The sequence below is a fragment of the Phalaenopsis equestris genome, unplaced genomic scaffold, assembly GCF_001263595.1.
Source record: "Phalaenopsis equestris unplaced genomic scaffold, ASM126359v1 Scaffold200029, whole genome shotgun sequence".
Classification (NCBI taxonomy): Eukaryota; Viridiplantae; Streptophyta; class Magnoliopsida; order Asparagales; family Orchidaceae; genus Phalaenopsis; species Phalaenopsis equestris.
This window is the reverse complement of record NW_018219871.1, coordinates 16,177-41,628: the sequence shown is the minus strand read 5'-3', so window position 1 is coordinate 41,628 and position 25,452 is coordinate 16,177. Positions and strand designations below refer to the sequence as shown.

Sequence of the window (25,452 nt, the reverse complement as noted above, 5' to 3'; positions counted from 1 at the left end):
GACTTCCGTATCCTCTCACCTAAAGAAGTCACCGTTCTCTATTTTTTTCCCTGGATACCTGTAAAATTATCTCCCATACCTATGTGAATGTCACGAAGTAGGGAACATTGTTGTTCACACTAGCAGTACAATGCTCTGGAGGTACATGGGGTACTCGAGCTCATTTTTTCTGAAGGTTTAAAATTGCAAAACACAAACCCTTAGATGCAACATTAGTATTAAAAAAAAGTACAAATACTCAATTTAAGTTTTATGAAACTGAGGTCTCAAAGAATAATGTATAAACTAACGAATCTGTCACTACAAGAAGATAACCGATCTTAAATAAATGTGAGTACTTAGTTGACTTTACCGAGCTCGTATATGTCATATATGCATATCACCAAAAAAGGCCATCCAGAAGAAACTCATAAGGACTGAAAAAATAGAGGAACTTGGTTGCCTTCATCGGGATTTCACACGTGTCAATAACTAATAACATGTTTGGCATCCAAAAGAATCAATAAAGCAGAATATCTCATCACAGACCTCTAAAATAAAAAAAAATTAAACATGCTATAAAACATTTAAATTACATATTATACCTACAACTGCCCCATCAACCATCGAAGTGGGAAAAAATACAGACAAAAGAACTGGAAATAAAAGGTACCCGAGATTGAGATTCAAAATGTATATCATTCCATAAATGGTCAATACAATAAACAAAATTTATTTTCACTGCACATTGCAAATAAAATAATAGCAAAGAAATATATAACATTCTTTCAACCCTTAGTGATGATATCAGTGTTTCGGTATCTCAATTCTATCATCTTATCTGAACCCGCCCCATCATGCTTATAAGTCTCAGACAAATCGCCTTCTGCTTGTGATATAGGTTGCCTGAGACAATATTGATATGTTTAAACAGGGACATGTGAATGATCATCATCTGTCCTATTGAAGTCAATATCACTACATGAAAGATGTCGTTAAATATAGTTGTGGAGAGTCATTGTACCGACCACCATATGGACTTGTTTGCTAAACAAATATGCCTGCAGATCTCATAGTATTACTTATTTTTTCTTTCAAACTCCAAATGTTATTTCAATGTCACCACGTAATGATGAGTGTCTCTTGCTAAACATTTTTTTCCTACCTCGAGCAACATTTCTAATTCTTTCAAAACCAGGAATGTAGTATTTGATATCAGGAAATGACTTGAAAAACCTTCTCTGTAAGGGATATCCAACATCTGCCAAATAATATTTATCTGGTGGTGAGTGCATAAAATTATATTTTTGAATTTTTGTGGTAAATTTGAATATCCGATTGTCGTGTGTATTTTCTTCCCGTCATTGAAATGTGCATTTGCATTAAAATTATAAAAGACCCCTAAAAAAAGAGTTACGAAATGGGTGATAAAAAGACCCTAAAAAAGCAAAACAGAAAACTATACCTGATGGACATTTACAAAATATGCACTATCTTCATTTAAAGCCAAAAAAAGTGGGTCCTTGTCATTTACATGATGCAAAGTAAAATCACTTAATAAAGCCATCTTTGCACAAGTAAGGGCTGCCATGTTGTTTTCTCTCTTTGTATGTTTGAACAAAACATGCTTGAATTGAAGCAAGAAAGCAAAATTTGGATTGTCGGGAGATTGATTTTGCCTATAACAAAAGTGTAGCAAATGTTAAAGTCATATACAACCAGGGCATTTTGTGTTGGTGAACCACATTGCCCGATGAATGCGATCTTTTCACTATTCGATATACGTATATCCGCATGTGTTTCATTAATTGCTCCAATGCAGTCCTAAAGTATTTAACAAAAGCATTTGAATTACGTTGTTCAATTAAATTTAGGTAAGTATGAATGTATTGATTTACCTTAAAATATGACATATAACGTATGTCTTGTGAGATCTGTATGTAGGTCCTTTGGAATGTTGGGTTCTCGGGTTTGATGACTTTTGATGATAAAATGACAAGAGCATTCAACCCAATTGAATACATTTGCAGATCTTTTTAGATGAGTGCTGAAATTGTTTCATGACTCGTCTCATAAGTTATTCTATGATAAAATGTAGAGTGTTATTGTTATCACATCTTTGTAAGTCTGTATGGAGGTCCTTTGGAAGGTTGGGTCCTCGGGTTTGATGATTTTTGATAATAAACTGGCTAGGGCATTCAACCTAATTGAATACCTCTGTAGATCATTTTAGATGAGTGCTGAAATTGCTCAATGCCTCCTCTCATAAGTTCATTCTGTGATAAAATGTAGAGGATTATTGTTATCACCTCTCTATAGGTCACTCTGGAAGAGCCATGAAATCCATGATTTTTGTGCAGCTCTTCCAATAGATCGATAAATAATGGCCGAGTCATTTGGAACATATTGCTAAATTTTGTTGGGAGACCCGCAAACAACTCACCAACACACTTATCACCAATGAATATAAATGTCATGCAAGTAGAGCAAGCAATATATGAATTGTAGTAGTCATACATTAAACATAACACAACTGCAATTCTTCTTCTACGTCTTTCTCTATCCATATCATTCATTGTTTCAATTTTTGTAAATACCTGCATATCTCATAGTATTACTTATTTTTTCTTTCAAACTCCAATGTTATTTCAATGTCACCACGTAATGATGAGTGTCTCTTGCTAAACATTTTTTTCCTACCTCGAGCAACATTTCTAATTCTTTCAAAACCAGGAATGTAGTATTTGATATCAGAAAATGACTTGAAAAACCTTCTCTGTAAGGGATATCCAACATCTGCCAAATTAAAATTATTTACAAAAATAAAATTTCTTTTACATGATCAAATAAATTTTATATGCATGAAAATTAAATTTAAAAAATGAAAACTTATGATGGTCCATGGTTAATCACTTGGATCGAGGTCAGGACTGCCCTCCGTAGACTATCGGGTTGGTAGCTCTTACTTAAGGTTGGGAAGCACACTGTCCAGCTCTGAACCCCCACCTTTTCTAATGTCTTACACCCAGTCCCGATCTTTTACATGTGACTATGGGTTTTCTTTTACTTGTGTTTTCCCTATGACTCATTTTCTGACTTTTTCTCATACCAGACGCTTCCATTTACCTTCTCGCCAATTATTTAAATTTTTAGCAAGTATATTATGTTTTATGATACTGAACATGCAACGATAACAATGGCCTAGGTATGCATTTATATTTTATGCAATACAATTTTATTTATTTATTTTGTAGTACTTTCTTACACTTACCTGCATTTATTTACCTTGCTTACAAAAAACTCTTCAAAATTGAAAATTATAAAACCATTCTAAAAATTAAACAACATTTAAATAAAAAAACAAAATTAACATAACAATAGCATAATATGTCCTTTTAAATTTATGGGAATCCCTCATGGTAACCCACGGTTGCTAATAAGATCTCCCCAGTTTAAATGAGCTTAAAAACTCATTTAAACTAAATAAATTCAAAAGAAAATAGTGGTACCAGAATGAGGGAACTGTAGGATCCTAATCGGTGTCGCTCAAATTAACTTTATCCCCTCAATAATGCTTGAATAACAAAATTTTTCATTTAATCGTTTTGAACCTTAGACTTTAGGACTGCTATTTTGACTAGGAGCTTGGTTCTAACTTCGAGGGTAGCATTCTGTAATAGTAAGTGGATCTACAACAACAAATCTTTCCTTAGAATTAAATAACATGTCATAGGATTTGTTTGTCTAGTGCAACATAAATCCTCACCTCATCTTTAGGCCTTTGCACAATCATTTTTTGAAATTTAAGCCATAACTCATTTAGGATTCCATGGTTGTCGTTCATCATGACATAAACCCTCCTATCTTCCAGACTATTTGTATGATTGTGCCATCTCAATGTAAGTCCTAATTAATAAAATTGGTAAGATGAAATATTCAATAATTTTTTTCTCGAAATTGAAGCCAAACCATAGGATAGTTTGGGAAGTCATTGATCTTCTCCTCGGGATTTGTGACAACCCTTAGTTTTCTCCCTTTGGATTTCATAAAAATGTTCCAAATTTGAGCTTTTCCATTTGACTCTCCTTGGTCCGATCTTTGAAAATTCCTACTCTTTGAAAATTTTTATCTAAATCAACAGTTTTCTTAGGTGACATCGATCATTTAAGATGTAATTAACTATAGAGGCTTGCCCTTATAGGAAACTTTAGAACCCAACTTAAAATAAACTCTATCATCTAATTGTTCATATTAGATAAGGGAACTTGTCAGTAAATATAAAGATTCTCAGACTAAATTGGATGTCATAAATTCTTTAATTTATTTAATCGAGCCTCACGGATAACTGATATGTCTATCGGGATAAGTATATCACTTGTGATGTTGTGCTCGTTTATTGAAACTATTAAGAACTCTCTTCCGGTCATGTCTTCAAGCAACTTCAGAGAGAACAAGTAAAAGGACATGCAGCCCTCGTAAATTTTTGGAGTTCCTTCATAATTCACATGACTTGCTGAATAGAAGTTGCTTGTGATGTGCTAAGGTCATTGGTGCTTGAAGCAACTAACTGTGAAATTTGACTTACAGTGAAAACTGCTCCATCTTTTATCTTTTTCTCAACCCTAGGACATTTGAATCAACTAGTAGATTTAACTTCATTAAGGTTAGTGCTGGGGCCTTCATTGCAGCAGTTTGCTCGGCATCAATATGCACAACTCTGCCAGCGAATCCTTTCTCATTTGGGGCCCATGCATAATCTTTCGTGGCCACGACTTCACTAAGCATACGTTCCAACTTTTCTTCAAGTGCTGGGTCAATGACGCTAAATTTAAATTTTTAAAAATTTGACACATCTTACGCATTCTACAAATTAATGAATGATTGATATGTTGATGTAACTACAAGAAATATAGATGGTGAAGGACATGACGTTTTATAAATTCTCATATTCAATCTCTTTGCCCACCATTTTTCCAAAACATCGATGGTTCGCTTTATCAGATCCTAACCCAAGCCCATGGATCATCGCTTCAACTCTTCCATATTTTTCAGTACCTTTTTAACTGATCCTACTTGTCTTTCAATTGTATAATATCATATTCTCTTTTTTTGCTTTCCTTGAACTTTGTATATTCTCTCAACTCTTCTTGTTAAATAGGTGGTTGATCTACTTCTCAAATCCGGCTCTTTAAGGCAGAGATCGCAAAACATTAGTTTAATTTTTTTATCCTTCATCATAGAAGAACTAATCTCTTTTGTCTTACCCATCATGTTTACTAGCATGAATAGAGATGAGCAACATAGACTTATGGCATACAGTAAAATATTTTTTCATGTAACCAAAAAAAGTAATATTATAAAAAACCACATCTGGAAAGGTAACAGAAAAGAACAAACAATTCACCACCACTCCATCCACCAACAACACTACCACCACACCATCAACACACAACTACCACACATCATCAACAACAAACCACCACCACCCTCACATCATCAACAACAAGTCACCAACACCACACCATCAACACACTATCACCTCCACTCCCATCTACACACACCAAAACCACCACAACAACACTATCACAACCACCACAACCAACCCAACACACCATTGCCACCACAATAACACTACCACAACCAACCCAACCAAACCAACACATCACCGCCACTACACCAACTAGCCACAACCACCACATCATCAACACTATCGCAACCACCACTCCCATCTACACACTGCTGCAACCACCACACCACCAACACACCATCACATAGAAATCCCTATAGGGCACAAACCGCCAATAGCAACCCATCAAAGAGAATGGCTGTAAAATGCTAATAGCCACCCACATACTTCAATTCCCCCATAGAGGAAAGCCATAAAAAAACAAACATCATCCCCAGAATTATGAATACTTTAATTCCTCCATAGAGAAAAGCCATAAACCGCCATCATCACCATAAAATTGAATGCTTCAATTCCTTCATAGAGAAAAGAGACAAAACCTTAAATGCTTACAAACAACCAAAATTTTTTGGAGCATTGCCAAAAAAAAAAAAAAGATCAAAGGGTCAAAATAGCAAATACCACAAACAACCAAAATTCACAAAATGAAATAAATGCAACCGGGCATTACTCCCTTTTGAAAGCACATATTTATAATTTTCCATAGAGCATGGCCACAACCTGGAAAGAGCAAGCTGTGTGGCTCAAAACCGCAAAGTGCAAAAAATAATGTGCATCAAAGGAGAGGGTAAAAGTTACCAGAGGAGCAATAGGGAACAAAGGGAACCAACCAAGAAGGCAGTGAAGCCATTTTCCCACCACGAGATAGGAGGAGCAAGTACCCAAAGAAGAGTTCTGAGAGGAGTATTGGGAGCTACGCAAAAGAGACTAATTTCCCAGGGCAGAGACGCGAGAAAGGAGAAATGGGAGCGAGAGAAAAGTTACCTAGGGTCAGTGTCACGATTCGGGTTAGGAGTTAGGGCAGAGACACAAGAGAGGAGCGGGGGAGAGGAGAAAAATACCACGCAGTAAGCCAACTGAAGCAACGCAGGCGGCACATTTAATGAAATTGTTCTTATAAGCTGCCACACCACGATTTTCAAACGAGTATTTTAGTGTTTTCAAAACGTGCCACAACAAAAAAGTTGTTCCAAATGCACCCTAAATCTCAAAATTTTGGCCAAATCTAAATCTAGACCCTGCCGTTGATTGAAACCTTAATGGGGAACAAATCATGTTTTCTAGGTGAAATCTATAAAGAGGTATTTAAGAGCTTACTATGGAGGATGTGTAGAGAGAAATTTCTTAAATACAACAAAGACTTGTTGAAATTGAAAGACTATAATTTGTATAGATTATCAATAGCCATAATGGTGATCAACTAGATGGAGAAGAAGAGGTGAAACATTTTCACCAATGAAGCTCGATCGATGAAGAACCAATGCCCCGTCTATTTGGCATTAGGTTTAGAAGAAGGGAGAGATTGACTTGCCAAGTTTTGATGAGCGTATGGATTGGGATGAATTCATTGATTGGCTTCTGTGAAATAGATTTTTGAGTGCAAAGACATTCCATAAAATAGGATAGTTAAATTGGTAACTATCAAATTCAGCAACAATACTTATCTATGGTTGGAGAATCTTAATTGTATTTGTCTTCGTGAAGGAAAGAACAAGATTACTACGCAATCTAAGATGAAGAGAGAGATGTAAGAACATTATCTTTCTTCGTAGTATTGACAAGATGCTTTTTTGAAATTGGACCAGAAGAAAAAAATGTTATTGAGGACTCTTATAAATAAAGTTCTTCATCATCTTTCACCCTAAGTGTATGAATTTTCTACTCTTTCACGACCTCCTCTAAATCCGGGACAGCGACGGGACAGCGAAAAAGTTGTTAAGTGAAGAGGCGGGGTAAAAGGAAATTTTGAAGTCAAAGCAAAGTTGTTGACCATAAATGCAGTCTTTGAGAATTGAATACCAATCACACCAATCATCCCATCATTCAGAATTGAATACCAATCACACCAATCATCCCATCATTCAATAACATAAAACTTTCTTCTCCTATTATGTAAAACATTTATTGGATTTTAAATTTTTTGCTGAAATTGTTTGATTTTTTTTTTTCATATTCTCTTTGATAAAGAAGTATTATCTGTGGTGGTTGATTCCCTTCTCTTTTTCTTTAGTATCTTATAAGTGTAGTTAATCATGAGATTTTTACATACCAACCATCCAAAATATTTATTACAACATTTCAACCTCTTAAACTTTAAATACAATATTTTAATAGTTTTTTCATTACAACCGCCTCCTAAACTCACTCATGAAGTTTTTAGTGAATGTTTTGGGTGGTTAAAATCTTATATTTATGATTTGGGAAATTTATATACATAGCACCCAATTATTATGTATTTACTTATCTTGCACCCAAACTTTACTTTTTACAGTTAAGCACCTTTTCCTATGTTTGAAAATATGTATGAAAAGGTGGATTACACTATGTATGAAAAGGTGGATTACAATTTTTTTTATAGTTAGGATGCTTAAACTGTAAAAATCAAAGTTTGGGTGTGAGATGAATAAATACATAAGAATTGGGTGCTATGTAAAAACCCCTTAAGATTTTGGGTGGTTAAAATGTTATATTAAATGTTTTGGAAGGTTGGTATGTAAAACTCTTTTGATCATTTACTCTTATTCTTTACCCATTTTGCATTTTTAAACATTCTAAGATGTTTTGCAATCCTCATTTCAAGTTGGCGTTTCAACAAAATGGTACTTTTTTTTCAAATGGATTTTCTCATCATTCCATAAAAAAGTCTCTTTTATATTTATCATATCTGTTGTTTAGAGTTATTGAAAAGCCATTTCTTAGCCACGTTATTTGTTGACTTTACATTTTGGTCCATCGTAATTTTGATTCAGTTTTTTATTAATCCTGATTGTTTTTCAAATATTCAAATTTGTGCATATATTACGTACCCTTTTTTATCTTATATATTTTTAATCAATTTATTATTTAAATTCTATAATTCTCATTTATCCAAGAGGAGAGAAGCAATCTCCATTGGACTTTGGATTTTTTTTGCAGAGAGAAAAATTGCAGTTTTTCTTTATTCACTAAAGTTTATTAGATTCGAAGACAGGCACAATAATTCAATTTGTCATTATTGACTTAGCAGATGTCTGAATATGACCAGCTCTTGAAGTTATCTTGATCCAATATATTTTATATTTATACTTTTCTATACGCTTTATTTTGCAACTGTTTGTTCATGTAAACTTTTCTCTAACTAGTAACATAGTTTCATCGCAAGAAATAAAAAGTTGATAGTTTTCTATTTTCTTTATGCTGGATTGCAATCTTTTATGACTTATTTTTTTTACTTTTCGGTCTTTAGCACCCCTTGCTTTTTTTTTGGTAGTGAATAATAAAGTTCAAAAACAGGTATGGACATGAGAAATGCAATTTCAAGGAAATTACTCACATCAAGGGCAGTTACTAAGGTGGGAATGGGCCCAGAAACAAAATTTGAAGCGAAATTTGTATATCGTCATTTGCAAGATGGGGACATAGTTCTAGTTAATCGACAGGTATAGGTTTTTCTCTGTTATTTATTTAAATCAATAGGAGGTTCAACTTTAAATTATGATGCGTACGTAGAGGAATGTGCTTAGAATAACATTAATTCGCAGCTTTGCTCAATAGAAAGTACAAAAAAAAAAAAGTAAACCGAGCATTTTTATCAGCTAAATCATAGTTTTTTTAATACATATTTTTTTGTACTTTCTATTGAGCAAAGCCCTGCACGTATTATCGAAAACTTGAACACAATTTCTTTGAAAGTTTAGAAAGATTATATTCTGTAGCCTAGTTATAGATTCATTGAACCTGGAGAAATCCTCCAAGTAATATGTTTTATGTCTCAATTTTCATTTTAATTGCTCTTAATTAGGGAACATTTAATGTCTTGGTTGTTTGTGAACAGAGGGTTATTAAAGCAAATGAGCATTAGTTTGTACAGCATTATAAAAGCAGTTTAGCTTAGCACTTTTTGATTCCTTTTTCAGTAACGAGCCATTTTGTTGTTTGTTCTCTACAAGTTAAATAATTTTTAAAAAATGCTCTTCTTCTTTATGAATGCATTTGTTTTATGCTCATATTAATTTTACATATGATTTGACAGCCGACGCTGCACAAGCCTAGCATGATGGCTCATGTTGTACGGGTAATGAATGGAGAAAAAACAATTCGTATGCACTATGCCAATTGCAGGTCCTAATTACACTTTTCATTTTTTGTTTGGGAACCTTTTTTTTGTTACATTCTATTTATAAAATCTTCTCCTTGTAGCACTTACAATGCTGACTTTGACGGTGATGAAATGAATGTTCATTTTCCTCAAGATGAGATTTCACGAGCGGAGTGTGTTCACATTGTTAATGCCAATAAGCAGTATATTGTTCCAACCAGCGGGAATCCCATAAGAAGTCTCATACAGGTATGAATCCTATTGTTTGCAATATATTTTGGTGACATTACATTTCTCGTTAAAAAATTGATGGCTTTTTGAATCTCTTAAATTATATAGGATCATATTGTAAGCGCTGTGCTTCTAACAAAGATGGACACATTTCTAACTCGTGAAGAGTACAGTCAGCTTTTATATGTTTCCTGTGTACCACCCCCATCTTATAGTTCTCAGGCTATTAATTTTGGCCAAAAGATTTCTGCTGTAGTTGTCGCTGATGATATTCAGCCCCTTCCTCCTGCTATATGGAAGCCAAAACTGTTGTGGACAGGAAAACAGGTTAGTTATAGTCCATTTGATTATTCATACGCATCAATAATGGAGTTTTTTTTGTCTTTAAATTGTCAAGCATTAACTTAGATACATCAGGTGTCAATTCGGTGTTATGTGTAGGTCATTACGGCAATTCTACATCATCTGATAAAGGGTCGTGAACCACTTACTGTTCAGAAAGAGGGAAGGATTCCCAAGGAGTATTTTGGAAAAGATGCTATTGAAAGGAAATTGTTTGTTTACAACAATGAGCTTGTGCATGGGATTATTGACAAAGCTCAATTTGGAAAATGCGGTTTAGTTCATACTATCCATGAACTTTATGGTGCAGACATTGCTGGGCAATTACTTGCAGTGTTCAGTCGCTTATTCACCTTCTTTCTGCAAGTTGGTGCTTCTCGTTTTTGTCTGATGTTTCTTTATATGCTCCATAGCTCACTCATATATCACAACATTTTAGTATGATTAGTATTAGCTTCTATTCACAGATGCATGGTTTTACATGTGGAGTGGATGATCTTTTGGTTTTCGAAAAATCGGATAAGAAGAGGAAAAGAATACTGGAAAACAGCGAATGTCTCAGTGAAGATGTTCATTCTCGGTTTACAAAAGCTACAACAAATGATTTGAAAGGTACGCCAATTTTATGGTATATATTTGGTGGATTTTCTTATTGGAACCTCAAAAATGTTTGCTCTTGGTCGCCTTTTTCCTTTAATAATTTTCATTTAACATTTGCTTTCTTTATCTTTTAGTTTGATATCATGGAGCTGAAATGTCCTTCTGAATTTTCTGGAAAATTAATCAATAAAGATTTTATATAATAGGCTTTTTAGAGATGCATTAAATTATTTTTTTTCTTGGACGGAAGCTACACTTTTTTTTCAAATAACATCTGGTTCGAGATTTATTTAATTCGTTTGATTCTTTTGAATCTAATATTTTAGAGGTTATTCTATCACAATGTTTGCCAACTTGCTTTGATCCTTTTAGATCCATTGAAGTTGCTGAAAGAAACTGAGAAAGTTGTCAGGAGAAATGGAGAATCTGCAGTAACAAGGCTAGATAGAATGATGTCAAATTCTCTGAATGCTCTTACTTCCGAAGTTAATAGCGTGTTATTCCCTGGTGGCTTGCAGAAACCATTTCCTACTAACTGCTTGTCTCTGATGACTTCAACTGGAGCGAAAGGTGGCCTGGTAAACTTTTTTTCCTTATTTTTACCTTGTAAAAATTTAATTCTGATAAACTTGCTAAATTCACCCCCAAAACTATTAAGTTATCATAGCGGGTTCTATGGTATCACGATTTTTTTTATCCAATTTCTACTAACTAGTGAAATGCCATATAAGTGATCGGTTAGTCTAATACAATATAATATAGTCCATGCTACTCTGTAGTGTTGATCAAATATTTACTATATTGAAATTATTCTGACATATAATTGGATGTCTAATCAATATGCAAAATTAGGACATCAACAACAAAGAGTTTATATTGAAATAATATTTTATTACCAAGCAATAGAATGATTACATTCAATCACTTCATTATCCAGGAGTTCACTGACTCTCATCTCTGATTTAACTGGTTTCATGCATTAACAACTGTTGAGTGAAGGGCACTTCCATTAATTAAAATAGAAGTGATCTCTTTGTTTCATCAATACTTATTTAAGGAAACAAAGTCCACCATCTCAAGTGGTTGATACTTAATTAGAAACTTTTCAGGATCCTTAATTAATATCTTTTGGAAAATCATTATGAACTAATTATGAAGTTGCTCTTGTGAACAACTATAGAAAAGCATTCTATGGAATTTCTCATCAACAACTAACCATGCATACAAGTAGCACGAGTAGATAAACAGAGATGATATGCTCCAAAAATAGATTAAAAAAATAAGACTAAATGTAGAGGGCCATAAGTGCATCTTATTCATATTTTCTTCAAATATTTTGTTGTGCAAATTCTAAATTATAAGTTATTTTGATGTTTTTTTATTGTACTCAGAGATTTATGCTTAAAATTTAGTATTTCAAACTCTTTGTGTTATTTTTATGTATATGCTCTAATGAACATTAGCTTTGACTTAACTATTTGGGGTCAACTTGATGATACCTCTTTTAATGAATTAAGTTGAGCATGCAGGGGTTTAATTTCAATTTACAATTCTGTTTTTTCACGCAAAATTTATAATCACATTATCTTTGGCCTTTAATTGGTAATTGAGGAAGAAATGTATGAATCGTGAGCGAAGAGGAAAGAAAAGACAGTTTTGCATTCTCTATTTTTGACCGGGAGATTTGTCAAAGAAATAATATCATTTTTTGTGAATCCCTCTCAAACTCTATTTGTAGAAGTCTTATATGTTCGATTCAGATCACCCGCAACTGGCAAGAATTGTAAATTTGAGCCCTTCCTTAACCCATTTATTTTTAGCATACATTTGCCCAATTTCTTTCATTTTCCCGTGTGTTGGTTCTCGCTCACAATCCATTTGCTAAATGCATCTTGTTTCCATGCACTCCCTCCCTCTCGGTCCTTTTCTCTTATGTACCCCCACCACATTTTTAAAAATTTTATTTTATTTCTTTTATTTGCATTTAGGCACCGAAACGTAATTTATATGCCGAAGTTAGGAGTTCGGAATCAAAAGCTGAAGTGATTCAACACATCATGCCTCTTTAATTGAGCAATTTGTCTCACACATGGTTTCCAATCATATATAGTTTCCGTTATTAGCAAATCATGCCTACTTCAAACTTGGCAATTGAACCCCTCATCATGCTACTCCAACCAGTTTTGTAGCTCCTTTCCTATAGTTGATATGTAATGCTACTCATCAATAATTTCAACTTCAATGGCTTCCTTGTTGTTCACTTGCAGCTTTAACTTGTCCATAATTTTACTTTTCTCTATTATTGGTTGCTCTTCTTAGAATTTTTTAGCCCCCTTTAGTTGAAGAAAGATCTACTTGCAAAGAAATTATAATTTTTTGTTTTTGGCCCTATTATATTTGTTTTTGGCCCTATTATATTTGTTTTTGACCCTATTATATATGTTAAGATAAATGCATATATGTCGCAAATTTTATAAGTTTGCTTAGGGCGTATTGCCTTTCTGAAAATCACATTTAAATGCTACAACGGAAAAAAAAACTCCCTTAAAAGGTTCCGCTTGGTTAAAATAAATTACTGCTTGAATACAAAATTATTTGCACTTTATAACACAATTAATTATCATGTTTAAAGATAACAAAGACTTTATTACCTCTATGAACTCCTTGAAAATTCAGGTTCTATTTTTTTTGCAGTTTAATTTTTTTTAAATTACTGTCAATCTGCCATACATTTATTTGACTACCGTTTTATTGTTATTAAAAAAAATTTATAATGTAGAATTACTTTTAAGAATCAAATGATTCTAATCCGCTAAAATATAACATCTATTATAAATTTCGGGTTCAACTTTATATATATCTATATATATATATATATATATATAAAATACACATAATTAAAAAGAATCAAAATTTCCATAATTTATCAAAAGAGAAGAATATGTAAAAATTGATTTAAAAACATCCTACAAAACAACATCCATAATTTATCAAAAAGAATATGCACTTTTCCTATTTGTGAGGTTTAGCTTAAAAAAATTTAAAAAGTAAAAAAAAACATCCTACAAAACTCCTTTATAAAATGATTGTTCACAAAACCACATTTGAATACTAAATTCAGTAGGCACTTTTTAACTTTATTATACAAGTTAAAATATTATGATAACCCTGTCACATCTAAAAATTCATTCGTGAGATCGATCTTGTTCTCGACAAGCTATCAGAGATATCATGGTGCTTCCATGCGCGGATCTAATGGATCCATTTTGAGAGCGGAAGGATAAGTCGACGCGTTGGAGATTTAAGGCGATGGGTGTTGCGTGCGAGCAAGCAGCTGGGCAGATGAGCTTCCTCATGACGAGCAGGAGCAGGTGTTAGAACTGAAGCATCAAAATGCCTTATCAATCTGCTATGGATGTGAGCAAAACAAGGTTGTGATCCATTAAGAACTTAATTTATTGAGATTCTACTGACACAACTTAGGCCGTTTGGGACGGCGTTATTTGCGCGACGAATTTTGAAAACACATTTTGTGCTGTTTGAAAAAAACGTCGCAACGATGTCCTTAAAAACTCTAGGTAAAACGCAGATGCATGTTTGACCCAGCTGCTCGCGTTTCTTCGCTTGCAATTTACCCTGCGGCCCCTTGGGTCCCCCACTCGCATTTCTTCTGTCTCTCTCGATCCCTCTCCCTCTCTCGCAATTCATCTACCCTCGCTCGTGACATACGCCGTCCTCATTTTAAAAATAATATTATCATATTATTAATTATTATTTAATAGTCTTTTTCTTAATTTTAGTAATCACAATACTCATTATTAAGTGAGATGTCTTTTTTTGTAATGTTCAACACTTAATTTTTCTGCTTTTATGTATAAAATGGATTGATATGACAGTTTTGTTGCAAACAACATTACTATACAGAGGTAAAATTGTCATTTGTCTAGAATCAGCTACAACATAACTGTTTTCAAACTGCAAAAAAGAAAAAAAACAATCAACTTATCCGCAACAGCTTCTGCACCTGCTGCGCAACAACTTATTATTAAGTCTCAACAACTTCCTGTGAAGCTGCTGCGCAATAATTTATTATTAAGTTGCAGGTGCCCCAAACAGACCCTTACTCACCCCCCAGTTTGATTCCTCCCCAATGAATTTTAACACAACAAATTTTTCTTATGATTTCATTTCGTCAGCGCTAGAAGCTAAGAGCATCCATGGTGATGGTTCCTCACAATCAAATCATAAAGGCAGGAAAACTTTGTCTTTGAGTGGAGCGACTGTTGGCACCAGAGCGATAAAATGTAGGGTTCAAAGAGATAATAGAGGAGCAAAAACTTGTGATAAGTGGGCTTTAATGCATAATTTACCTATCTCAGATGCAACTTTTGCTTTCATGCTACATAGTGTCGGTCAACTTTTTGATTTCGATTAGATTGATTTAGATTTATTTGAAAAATATGATATATGAAAATAATTTTTGAGATTTAATTTAAATATAAAAGATATATAGTTTGGGTTTTGAAAGTAGTGTGTTTTAGTTTTTGAAAAATGAGACCAAATGGATCTCATTCGTCCAATAGTTTGCATAATCGTGTCTGATATATATATATATATATATATATATTTTTATATGGAAGATTTATATACATACCACTTAGTTCCTATGTCTTCACATGTCTAACACCTAAAGTTCAATTCTTACATTTATATATATATGAGAGGTTCTATGAGAGCCAACATGTAATACAAAACAACAATGGAACTCTGCTGAAGCTGTTGTCTTGGCATTGGGAAGCAGACAGTAGTATTTATTTTGTTAAAATGAATTAGTTATTTTTTGGAGGATATGATACACATTTTAGCTCCTCCAATGGTTATTATGCAAACTGTGATCATCAAAGTATTAAAAGAACTCAAAACTCTTGATCTTTTATCTCTGGATTTTGAACTCAACTCATTATGTAATTGGTGTAAACTAGTTTTTAGAGATCGAGCTCAAGAGTTTGAGTTTTCCCAATACAAACCTGACACCCAAAACCCAAAAGCAAAACCTTCAGCATTGATTGGCCAAGAAAGTTATTAGCATTTGCAACAAAAAAGTAAGCTCAAACTAACCATCAGAAACTAAAAATTTGATCAACACAACCAAAATAACTATGGGACGGTGGTTAAGATCAGGCTCTGTAGTTCAACTGCAATGAATAACCACATAACAATTTTTAAGATATCTATAAAAGCAATGAACGAGAAAAAGCACATTACTCCAGAAAGCAAATTCTTGCCACACATAACTCAATCAAACTCTTGATGAAATATATGTAAACAAACATCTAGAGATAAGTAGCGTTTATTTCCAAGATTCTTCAAGAAGCATTGTTCGGAGAATATCATTAATTGCTAATGCATAACGATTCTAGCCCAATCTAGACTAATAAGAAGAATGATTTAAGAGAGAAGTGTTGACCACGACATCTTCCTAATGACAGGAAATCAATCTAGCTTGAATAAATCCACAAAAAAAAAATGTTCATAGATCTAAATTCTCCCCAAACCCATTTGCAACAGTCAATGATCTTTTATCCTCCATTCTGACCGTAGAAAAATAACACAACCAAACTCCCCGAAAGCAACAAACAATTCAATCTCCCAAAACAAGAAAAATCTCAAGAAAACAACAATAGAATACTATCACAAAGAATTTGCAACTCATTCTATCACAATCACCGTGAACACCTACCCATCCCTCATTCCTCCCCTTCTTCTCAACCTTTAGCTGCATCGAGACGGATCCAGCCAATACCGGTCGTTACACATATGCGGAGAAGTAAATGTTCCGAATTTAGAATTATAGTGACAATGCGGTTCCTTCGTGCCCACGAAGATTAACTCTCAACAAGAGCTAGAAACTTAAGCAACAAGCTCGGGATAGTGACATTGAAGATTTTTTGCCAGCATCCAATATAGGAATTGATTGTCGTTGCGGTAGCTATTGTCTTTAGTAATTTGAAGAGGAATAACCCGATGCGAATGGAAAATGAGAAAGGGATTACAAGCTTAGGGAGAGCTTTCGTTCAAATGGGTGTTTGTGTGATGGAAAAAATGATGTTTGTGGGCTGTGGTTGTGCTGAGAGGAAAGATCAAATGTCATGGCGGAACAATAGTGTGACTTTAACGAATGCGAGTGTCGATAAGGGATAAGAAGAAGAAGAGTTTTTGCGGGAGATTTCTGCAAGTTATTTCCGACATTTTCATTTTCGAAAGTTTAGAATGCTAGGGCGACAGTGCCAAAGCGGTGGAGATCTCACATTCTAAAATGGGGAGGAAATATCTTTGCGGTTGACACATCTCGTGGAGAAGTTGAATTATAAAATAGGCGTGAAGAATTGTTTTTGCCGTTCCCTGCAATGGAACGGAGTTCAGCCTTTTTCTCAAACGAAGCCTTACTTATAGCCTTCAAAATTATTAGGTGAGGTTTACAAGTGAGTGAATAGTGTGTTCCATGAAAATTTTTTTGCTACTTAATATATGACTTGAATTGCATATTTTCTGCATACTTAATGTCACATAATTAGAATTTATGCAACAACACAAGCCTTTATCCCCCTAAGTAATGATGGAATGTAAATTTATAATAAAAGAACACTCATTCTTTTTTTTCTTTTTTTAACAATATCTGCTAATTATTGTTTTAACTATATTTTTTTTCAATATCGTTTATTCATCTTGTTGGGCTGGTTTTATAAACTATATCATTATTGTTTGCAATTTTGACACTCCATAAACAGCTAAAATAAATTGGATGCCTATTTTGTCCATAGTAATCAAATTAAGATGTAGATCATCAATAGCCTAATTGATATAGTAAAAGAGTCACATCTTGTGAACATGAACTAAACTTGGATGAAGCATTAATAAGCTAGAGATTAATGTTGTTATTTGAGATAAATGATGATTTCTTTTGTTTTTATTGAAGGATGAAAACTTTGTTAAGACAAATAAGTGCTAATATGGTATCCATTATTAAACTAATTGCTATTCCACAATTATCTTTCACCTGACACGTGAACAAATTATAAAATGCTTCACTAGCAATTTAAAGATTTTGACTAACCTATATAATACATTTATTCGATCTAGATGAAGAGGACAATTTTAATGTTTCAACATCATTCTTGTGACAACATTCCTGACCTAATTTACTTCACTAAAGAGTAGACTTACACGTGACAACCCATCTTGGAGCACCTACTATTTGAGCACGGTCATTCCATTAACAGTCTACATAATACAACTAATAGGATCAAGGTTGATGCTTCTATATTTGATGGTCTCTATTTTCTTACATTTTTTGGTTTTTAGATACATTACATCTTTACTTAAAATGAATTGAATTACATGCATTGCGATGAAAGTTAATTAATCGATATTGGAATTACCATTATTCATGATATTTACTTGTTTATGACTAATATCCATATTGCAAAAATAATGGTGGTGCCATAGCCAGCAGCATATGGCACATGTTATTTTAAATATGAAGCAAACTATTAAAAAATTATGAATAAAATACGGGTAAATATGAAGCAAACTATTAAAAAATTATGAATAAAATGCAGATAAATATGAAAGAGTATTAAATTAAAAGATAAACTATCATGATAATAGAAATAACAAAAAATAATGCTAGATAAACTATCATGATAATAGAAATAACAAAAATAATGCTAAATGCTCATCAAGTATTCACTTAAAATTCATATTATTATATTTACAAGTCTAATCTTTTTTTAAAAGTTAAAATATTCATTTAAAGAATCATCATCATTATTATAGGTTCAAAAAGTCCTGCTTCTTTTATTAATATCATAATTTTCTCCTAAATCATAATTTTTATATTCATCATATTTATATTCAATTGCGACAATATTGAGCCTGGATGAAGATTTCTTCTTTTTTCCTTGGATCAAGCTTGAATGTTGTAGCTTTGTTCATCAATATTAGTGGCATCTTTAATAGTACTCCATATCAAATATTCCTCATAATTAATTCATTAGCTTGTGCGTCTCATCATCTTTTCTTCTTTGTGTTAGCAACTCATTAGCATGAGCCGTACCATTTAAAGAGATAGGGTTTATGATGGCTTGATGGTTGTATCTTCAAATTAAAGCTTTATTATATTTTATGTAAACTAAATCTTTAAGATTATCAGGATTCATACAAATAATAATTATTTGTTTGTTTGTGTGTGTGTGTCATTGAATCCTTTTTTTATTTCCTTCGATCAATCTAACGACCTTCAATAAAGGGCAACAAACTTGGAGCGCATATGCCAATTTGCCGCCCTTTATTGAAGGTTGTTAGATTGATTGAAGGGGGAAAAAAAAATTCAATGACACACACAACCAAACAAATAATTATTAATTATAACTGCATATTGTGTGTTTTTGTGTGTGAGTGTGTGTGTGTGTGTGTCTCATTGATTTTTTTTTAATCCTTGATCAATCTAATGATCTTCAATAAAGGGCAACAGACTTTGAGCATATATGCCATAGTATTCCGAAAAATTGACTCACAATGATTTGTTGTGTTTGCTTTGCCTTAGCCTCTCCTTTAAATAAGAACACAACTTATTGAATATAAATATGTTCTTCATATGCAATATTTGCAGATGAAAGCATTATAAACATTTTCACTTTTTTCTCGTGCAAAGTGCTAGATAATGTGGACCCCTTTCATTAGGCAAATTAGATGTTTCAAACTCACGGACGTAATCCATTTAACGAAATATGCAACCCTTGGATGATTTCAATTTATAGGGATGCATCTGGATCCCGATCTGTGTGATGCAGTGATCATTGTTTGCTATTCTTTGCCATTTCTGCTGCATTGAACTATGTCAGAATGTTGAGAAGGTGTGGAGGTTAACAGCGTCTTTATCAAGAAATTGCTGCTCGTTAGAAATTTCTAGGCTTAATGGACCTCTTGGTTCCTCTTGGTGTTGCTTCTATCACAGGAAGCCTGACCTAGACGTCCCAATTCTCCCCCTTCATGATAACAGTTCATCTTGTTATTTTAGTAGAGTTTCAGCTCCAAATGCTTGCTTGCTTGTACTAGTGAAACGAAAGCAAAAGATAACCCAATAATACTGCATTCTTATTGATTTTGTTGTTGTTTTTTCTAATTCCATGCTCATTAATTTAAGTTGCCTCTATGTTCATCTGAATGATACGATAATGTTTTTTACCCATTTGCTTGACAATGATCTTTGAAGTCATTTATACTATCTTTTTTATTACTTTACTTTTTAAATTGCAATAGCCAAACCCAAGGTTTGCTGACTCGTTTGCCTTATTGGCATGAGGATATCTATGGTCTTTTTTGTAAAGCCGTTGTGCTTTAGTGATGTGTTCTACATAGTAGCTTTTATTCAGAAACGTCATGTTATCTGTTGTAAATTTTTTTCTGCTTTTATCTTTGTATTATTACAATATCTCCTCTCTATACTAACTGCATGCAATTGTTATTGCAGGTTAATATGACACAAATTTCATCATTGTTAGGCCAGCAAGAACTAGAAGGAAAGCGTGTTCCACGTATGGCTTCTGGGAAAACATTGCCGTGCTTTCCTCCAGGATATTTCATCTCGAGCTGGAGGGTTTATTTGTGATCGGTTTTTAACTGGTTTGCGCCCTCAAGAGTACTACTTCCATTGCATGGCAGGTCGTGAAGGGTATGCTTTTCATTTTTCATCTTTTCTTCATCTTGATTTGAAGTTTATATTGGATTATTCAAATCTTCACGCTAGATGAATTTGCTGGTTTAGAATATATAACAATTCTTACCGTGGCTTTATGATTCTTCTTTATGATGTCTAGATTGGTGGATACAGCTGTCAAAACGTCCCGCAGTGGATATCTCCAGCGATGCTTGGTGAAGAACCTTGAATGTTTGACAGTTAGTTATGATCATACAGTACGTGATGCAGACGGGTCCATCGTTCAATTTACATATGGTGAAGATGGAGTTGACGTCCAAAAGAGTAGTTTCCTTGATGAATTTGAAATGCTTATGATGGTGATGATAGCAAATCTTGGCTCTCTTCTCTAGATACCTTAGTTATAAGACATATAATGCTTAGTTTACTTATAATTGCAGAATCAAAAAGTTGTTCTTGGAAAGATGAGTGGTCAACTTGAATACGCTCATTTATCAAAGTCAAATGGTTACTTGAAAGAATTATCCCATGAACTCAAGGAAAAAGCTGTGCACTTTTTTAGTCGAATATCTAAAAATCCAACTGGCTATTTTAAGCAGGCTAAGAGGAAGGACCTGATGAAGTTAGTGAAACTGAAGTACCTATCAAGCCTTGTTGAACCTGGTGAAGCAGTTGGTGTGCTTGCTGCTCAATCAGTCGGGGAGCCTTCAACACAGATGACGTAAGTTTTAATTATTCTCCGGTTTTTATCATCCTGGATTTTTTAAAAGTTTTTTTACATGATGCTTTCCTTTTACTAAAAGCTGATCCATTTCCTTCTTTCAGGCTCAACACTTTTCATCTTGCTGGACGTGGAGAATTAAATGTTACACTTGGTATACCTCGTTTGACTGAAATACTGATGCATGCAAAGGTGGACATCAAAACTCCTGTCATGACCTGTCCTTTGCTTGACTTTCGATCCAGGTAAATTATGAGGTTGAAGGCATCAAGCGAGCTTTTTGTTATGTTTCTAATAAATAACATATCATTCAAGATGGAAATCACATTGTTTTAGCTTCTTTATCTTTATTGTGTAGTCTTTGTGCTTGTGATTTCCATTTCTTTTTAGCCCACGCATGCATACAACCTTTTTTTTTTTTACAGGGAGGATGCTGAATTCATTGCTGCGAAACTAGGGAGAATCAGCTTAGCAGATGTTATAGAGAGTATAGAGGTCTCCACCGTGCCATTCTTTATTATTGGAAAACAGGTGTACTCCCTATACAAGTTAATAATAAAACTTTACTCTCCCGAGCTTTATCCTCCACATTCGGGTATTACTTTGTCAGATTGCATGGAGACCTTAACAAAATTTTTTATTAAAGAGATAGAGGAAGATATAACAAAGCACTTGGTCTTGTCATCTAAGATTAAGAACATCAGGACTAGCACATTCAAGAAGGATGTTGAATTGGATGATGTAGACTTAGATGAACCCGTAAGTCAGGTAACAGCGGTGAATCAAAATGATGTTGACAAAAATGTTGACAGTGTTCATGATGCTGATGATGATGCTAGCAATGATGGTGATGTCGATGATGATGATATTGTGGATGCAGAGGACTTGGGTGCAGATGCTGAGAAGATTAAGAGGCAGACCAATGATGAAATTGAATATGATGATAATGTTGAAAATGAAATTTCTGCTTTAAATGAAGAATATGATGGCACACAATTTGGATCTGCAATTGAATCTGATATCGATGGCGATAAAGAAGATTATGCATTAGGAGCTCAAGAAGTAACGCAAGTCACTTCTACATTCGAATCAACACCTGCCGGAAAGAGAGTAATGAGATCGGAAGTCAAAGGGAAGGCTGTTATAAGAAATTGTGGCATTTTGACTGACAGAGTACTTCTTGCAGAATCCAAAGGATTAGAATTTGAAGTCCATTTCAAGTTTAGTCAAGATGAACCTCATGTTTTACTAGGGGAGGTAATTTCTAAAGACTATTTTGTTTTACTACTTTTGAACTGCTTCTTTTCTTAAGGGATTGCCTTTTTGGCTTTTAGCTTGTATCTCATCTTCTAGCAATTTTTATTTAAACACATGATAATTTAAATTACTTCGAAACCTGGTCCAGAAATAAACTTGTTTCTTCATTTTACGATTGAGTATGCTTGCAATTCACTTTGTGAGTTTGTGAATGCTAACGGTTTAGGAGATATTTTATTGTTGCGTCCAATAAATAGATGGAGAGGTCATTATTTTTTTGGGTTTAACTCATATTTTAAATAAATATAGGGATTAGTGAACAAGTGCTCCTTTTTTTTTCCATTCTCTCTTAACATTAGTTTCTCTTGCAGATTGCTCAGAAGACGGCGAAGCGCATATATGTGAAGGCATGCAAGAACATTGAACTGTGCTCGGTGGTGGAACCTAAGCGAACTGGTGACCCCCTTCTGCTGCAGACTGCTGGGGTGAACTTCAAAGTACTCTGGGAATTGTATGAATACATTGATATCCATAAGATCGTCACCAATAATATTCATGCAATGCTGAAGACATATGGTGTGGAAGCCGCGAGAGCGACCATCTTAAATGAGGTGAAGGGTGTCTTCGATGCATATGGCATTGAGGTAAATGTACGACACTTGATGTTGATTGCAGATTTGATGACGTACAATGGCGACTATCGTCCCTTGAATCGGTTGGGAATGCGTAAGTTCAGCACTTCTCCTTTTTGTGCAATGTCATTTGAGACTGCCACAAACATCATCACAGAATCAGCTCTCCATGGTTTTGTAGACACCATGGATTCACCTTCTGCTTGCGTCTCCCTCGGTAAAATAGTGAAGCTTGGGACGGGCAGCTTTGATTTGCTGCAAAACATACAGTTATAAGTTTAATGGTTAGATTCGATTTATGTATTGGAGAAATGAGTGTTTTGATTACTACAACCATGCAGGAGATGGTGCAGGTACTTGTAAATAAAGTTTTGGCATGGCTTGTAGTGTATTTATCAGTACAAAATTTTTTCTTATATTTTTCTTTACAATTTTGACATTAAGGGTCAGTTTGGGGCAGCTGCAGCTAATTGAATAATATGCTGATAAGCTAATTAAAATTAATCTGCTGATCAGTTAGGTGTAGTGGTTATTATTATTATTATTATTATTTTTTTTTTTTGTTGAAAAGCCAAACCGTTGTCAGAAAGCTGTCATCGCACCTAGATAGGTGCTGTGTGAAAACACTGCTTTCAACGTTTTCAAAACACAAAAGCTGTCAAAATGCAGTTTACCTAAACAGTCCAGAAGCGTTTTCAAAATGCCACTGTATCAAATAAGCTGCTCAAATGGACCCTAAGTTTCTCAGAGAAGTGGTTCACTTCATGACGACGGGGATGTCAAAGCACCAGTGAGTCACAAATTATCAATACAAGGGAATTGCTAATTTTTTTGGCATAAACTTAGAGGGCTGGAAGCTTGAGGGACTATCAACTTGTAGGCTGCATCGAAGTTTTTTACTTTAAGAATACGGATACAAATTAGCATGCCTTTATTCTTTCTTAGATTGGGCTTCAATGGATGGCCTCATATGAAAAAAATAATTCTTAAAATCTGTGATATTAAAATATGTGATATTGTAAACTTTCAACTCTTTTGAAAGGTTTGATGGCAGTTTTTTCTTATAGTTATTAGGTGGTGAGAAATATATATTGATAGAAAAAATATCAAACGGCCCGCAGAGAGTCTAAAAGAACAATCGGTGATGCTAAAAATACTGTTTTTAATGATCTTATTAATAGATTAGATACTAAGGAGGGTGAAAAATATATGTACAAACTAGCCAAACAAAGAGAAAAGAAAAGTAAAGATTTAACTCAAGTAAAGTGTATTAGTAAAGTGTATTAAAGATGAAAACCAAAAAGTACTTTTCTTAGAAAAAGATATTCAACATAGGTGGGTGAGTTACTTTGATAAACTTTTTAATGAAGTTTCTGAAAATTCGATCGACTTTAGTGATTTTAATATCGTGAATAATAGTAAAAGGTATCATTTCTATCGTCGCATTAGCAAAAAAGAAGTTGAGGAGGCTTTAAAGAAAACCAAAGGTGGAAAGTCTGTAGGACCTGATGATATCCCAATTGAAGTGTGGAAATATTTGGGAGATTTGGGAGTTTCTTGGCTTACTAAACTCTTTAATATTATTTTAAAAACTAAAAAGATGCCTGAGGAGTGGAGGAAGAGTATTTTGATCCCCATTTTTAAGAATAAAGGGGATGCACAAGAGTGTGCAAATTATAGAGGAATTAAGTTGATGTGTCATACTTTAAAATTATGGGAGAGGGTAATTGAACATAGGTTAAGACGCATCACAAAAATTTCTCATAATCAATTTGGATTTATGCCTGGCAGGTCTACTATGGAAGCTATACATTTATTGAGAGGTTTGATGGAGAAGTTCAGAGATAATAAGGAGAATCTACATTTGATTTTTATTGATTTAGAAAAAGCTTACGATAAGGTTCCAAGAGATATCCTTTGGAGAGTTCTCGAGAAGAAATGTGTTGATATGACTTATATTCAAGTCATTAAAGATATGTATACTAGAGCTGTTACTTGTGTTCAAACTGAAGGAGGATTGACAAAACATTTTCCTATTTTTGTTCGATTACATCAGGGGTCAACTTTAAGCCCACATCTTTTTGCTTTAGTTATGGATGGTCTACAGGAGGATGTACCTTGGTGTATGCTTTTTGCTGATGATATTCTTCTCGTAGATAAAACGAGAGAAAAAGCCCAGGAAAAACTTGAATTATGGAGATCTACATT

The 25,452-nt window shown here is 33.9% G+C and overlaps 1 protein-coding gene across 1 annotated transcript in view; it reads left to right on the top strand.

The window, feature by feature from the left end:
• LOC110035807 (DNA-directed RNA polymerase I subunit 1-like) overlaps positions 1-23,703 on the top strand; it is a 32,084-nt gene extending 8,381 nt beyond the window's left edge. The window contains 14 exon segments of the mRNA XM_020740094.1: positions 8,939-9,084; positions 9,678-9,766; positions 9,845-9,992; positions 10,083-10,301; positions 10,416-10,682; positions 10,784-10,928; positions 11,289-11,494; positions 20,449-20,549; positions 20,551-20,649; positions 20,795-20,993; positions 21,075-21,355; positions 21,460-21,600; positions 21,781-22,612; positions 22,984-23,703. Coding sequence (XP_020595753.1) covers positions 8,939-9,084; positions 9,678-9,766; positions 9,845-9,992; positions 10,083-10,301; positions 10,416-10,682; positions 10,784-10,928; positions 11,289-11,494; positions 20,449-20,549; positions 20,551-20,649; positions 20,795-20,993; positions 21,075-21,355; positions 21,460-21,600; positions 21,781-22,612; positions 22,984-23,520 — 3,410 coding nt within the window. The 3' untranslated portion in view covers positions 23,521-23,703.
• The last annotated feature ends 1,749 nt before the right edge of the window (positions 23,704-25,452 follow it).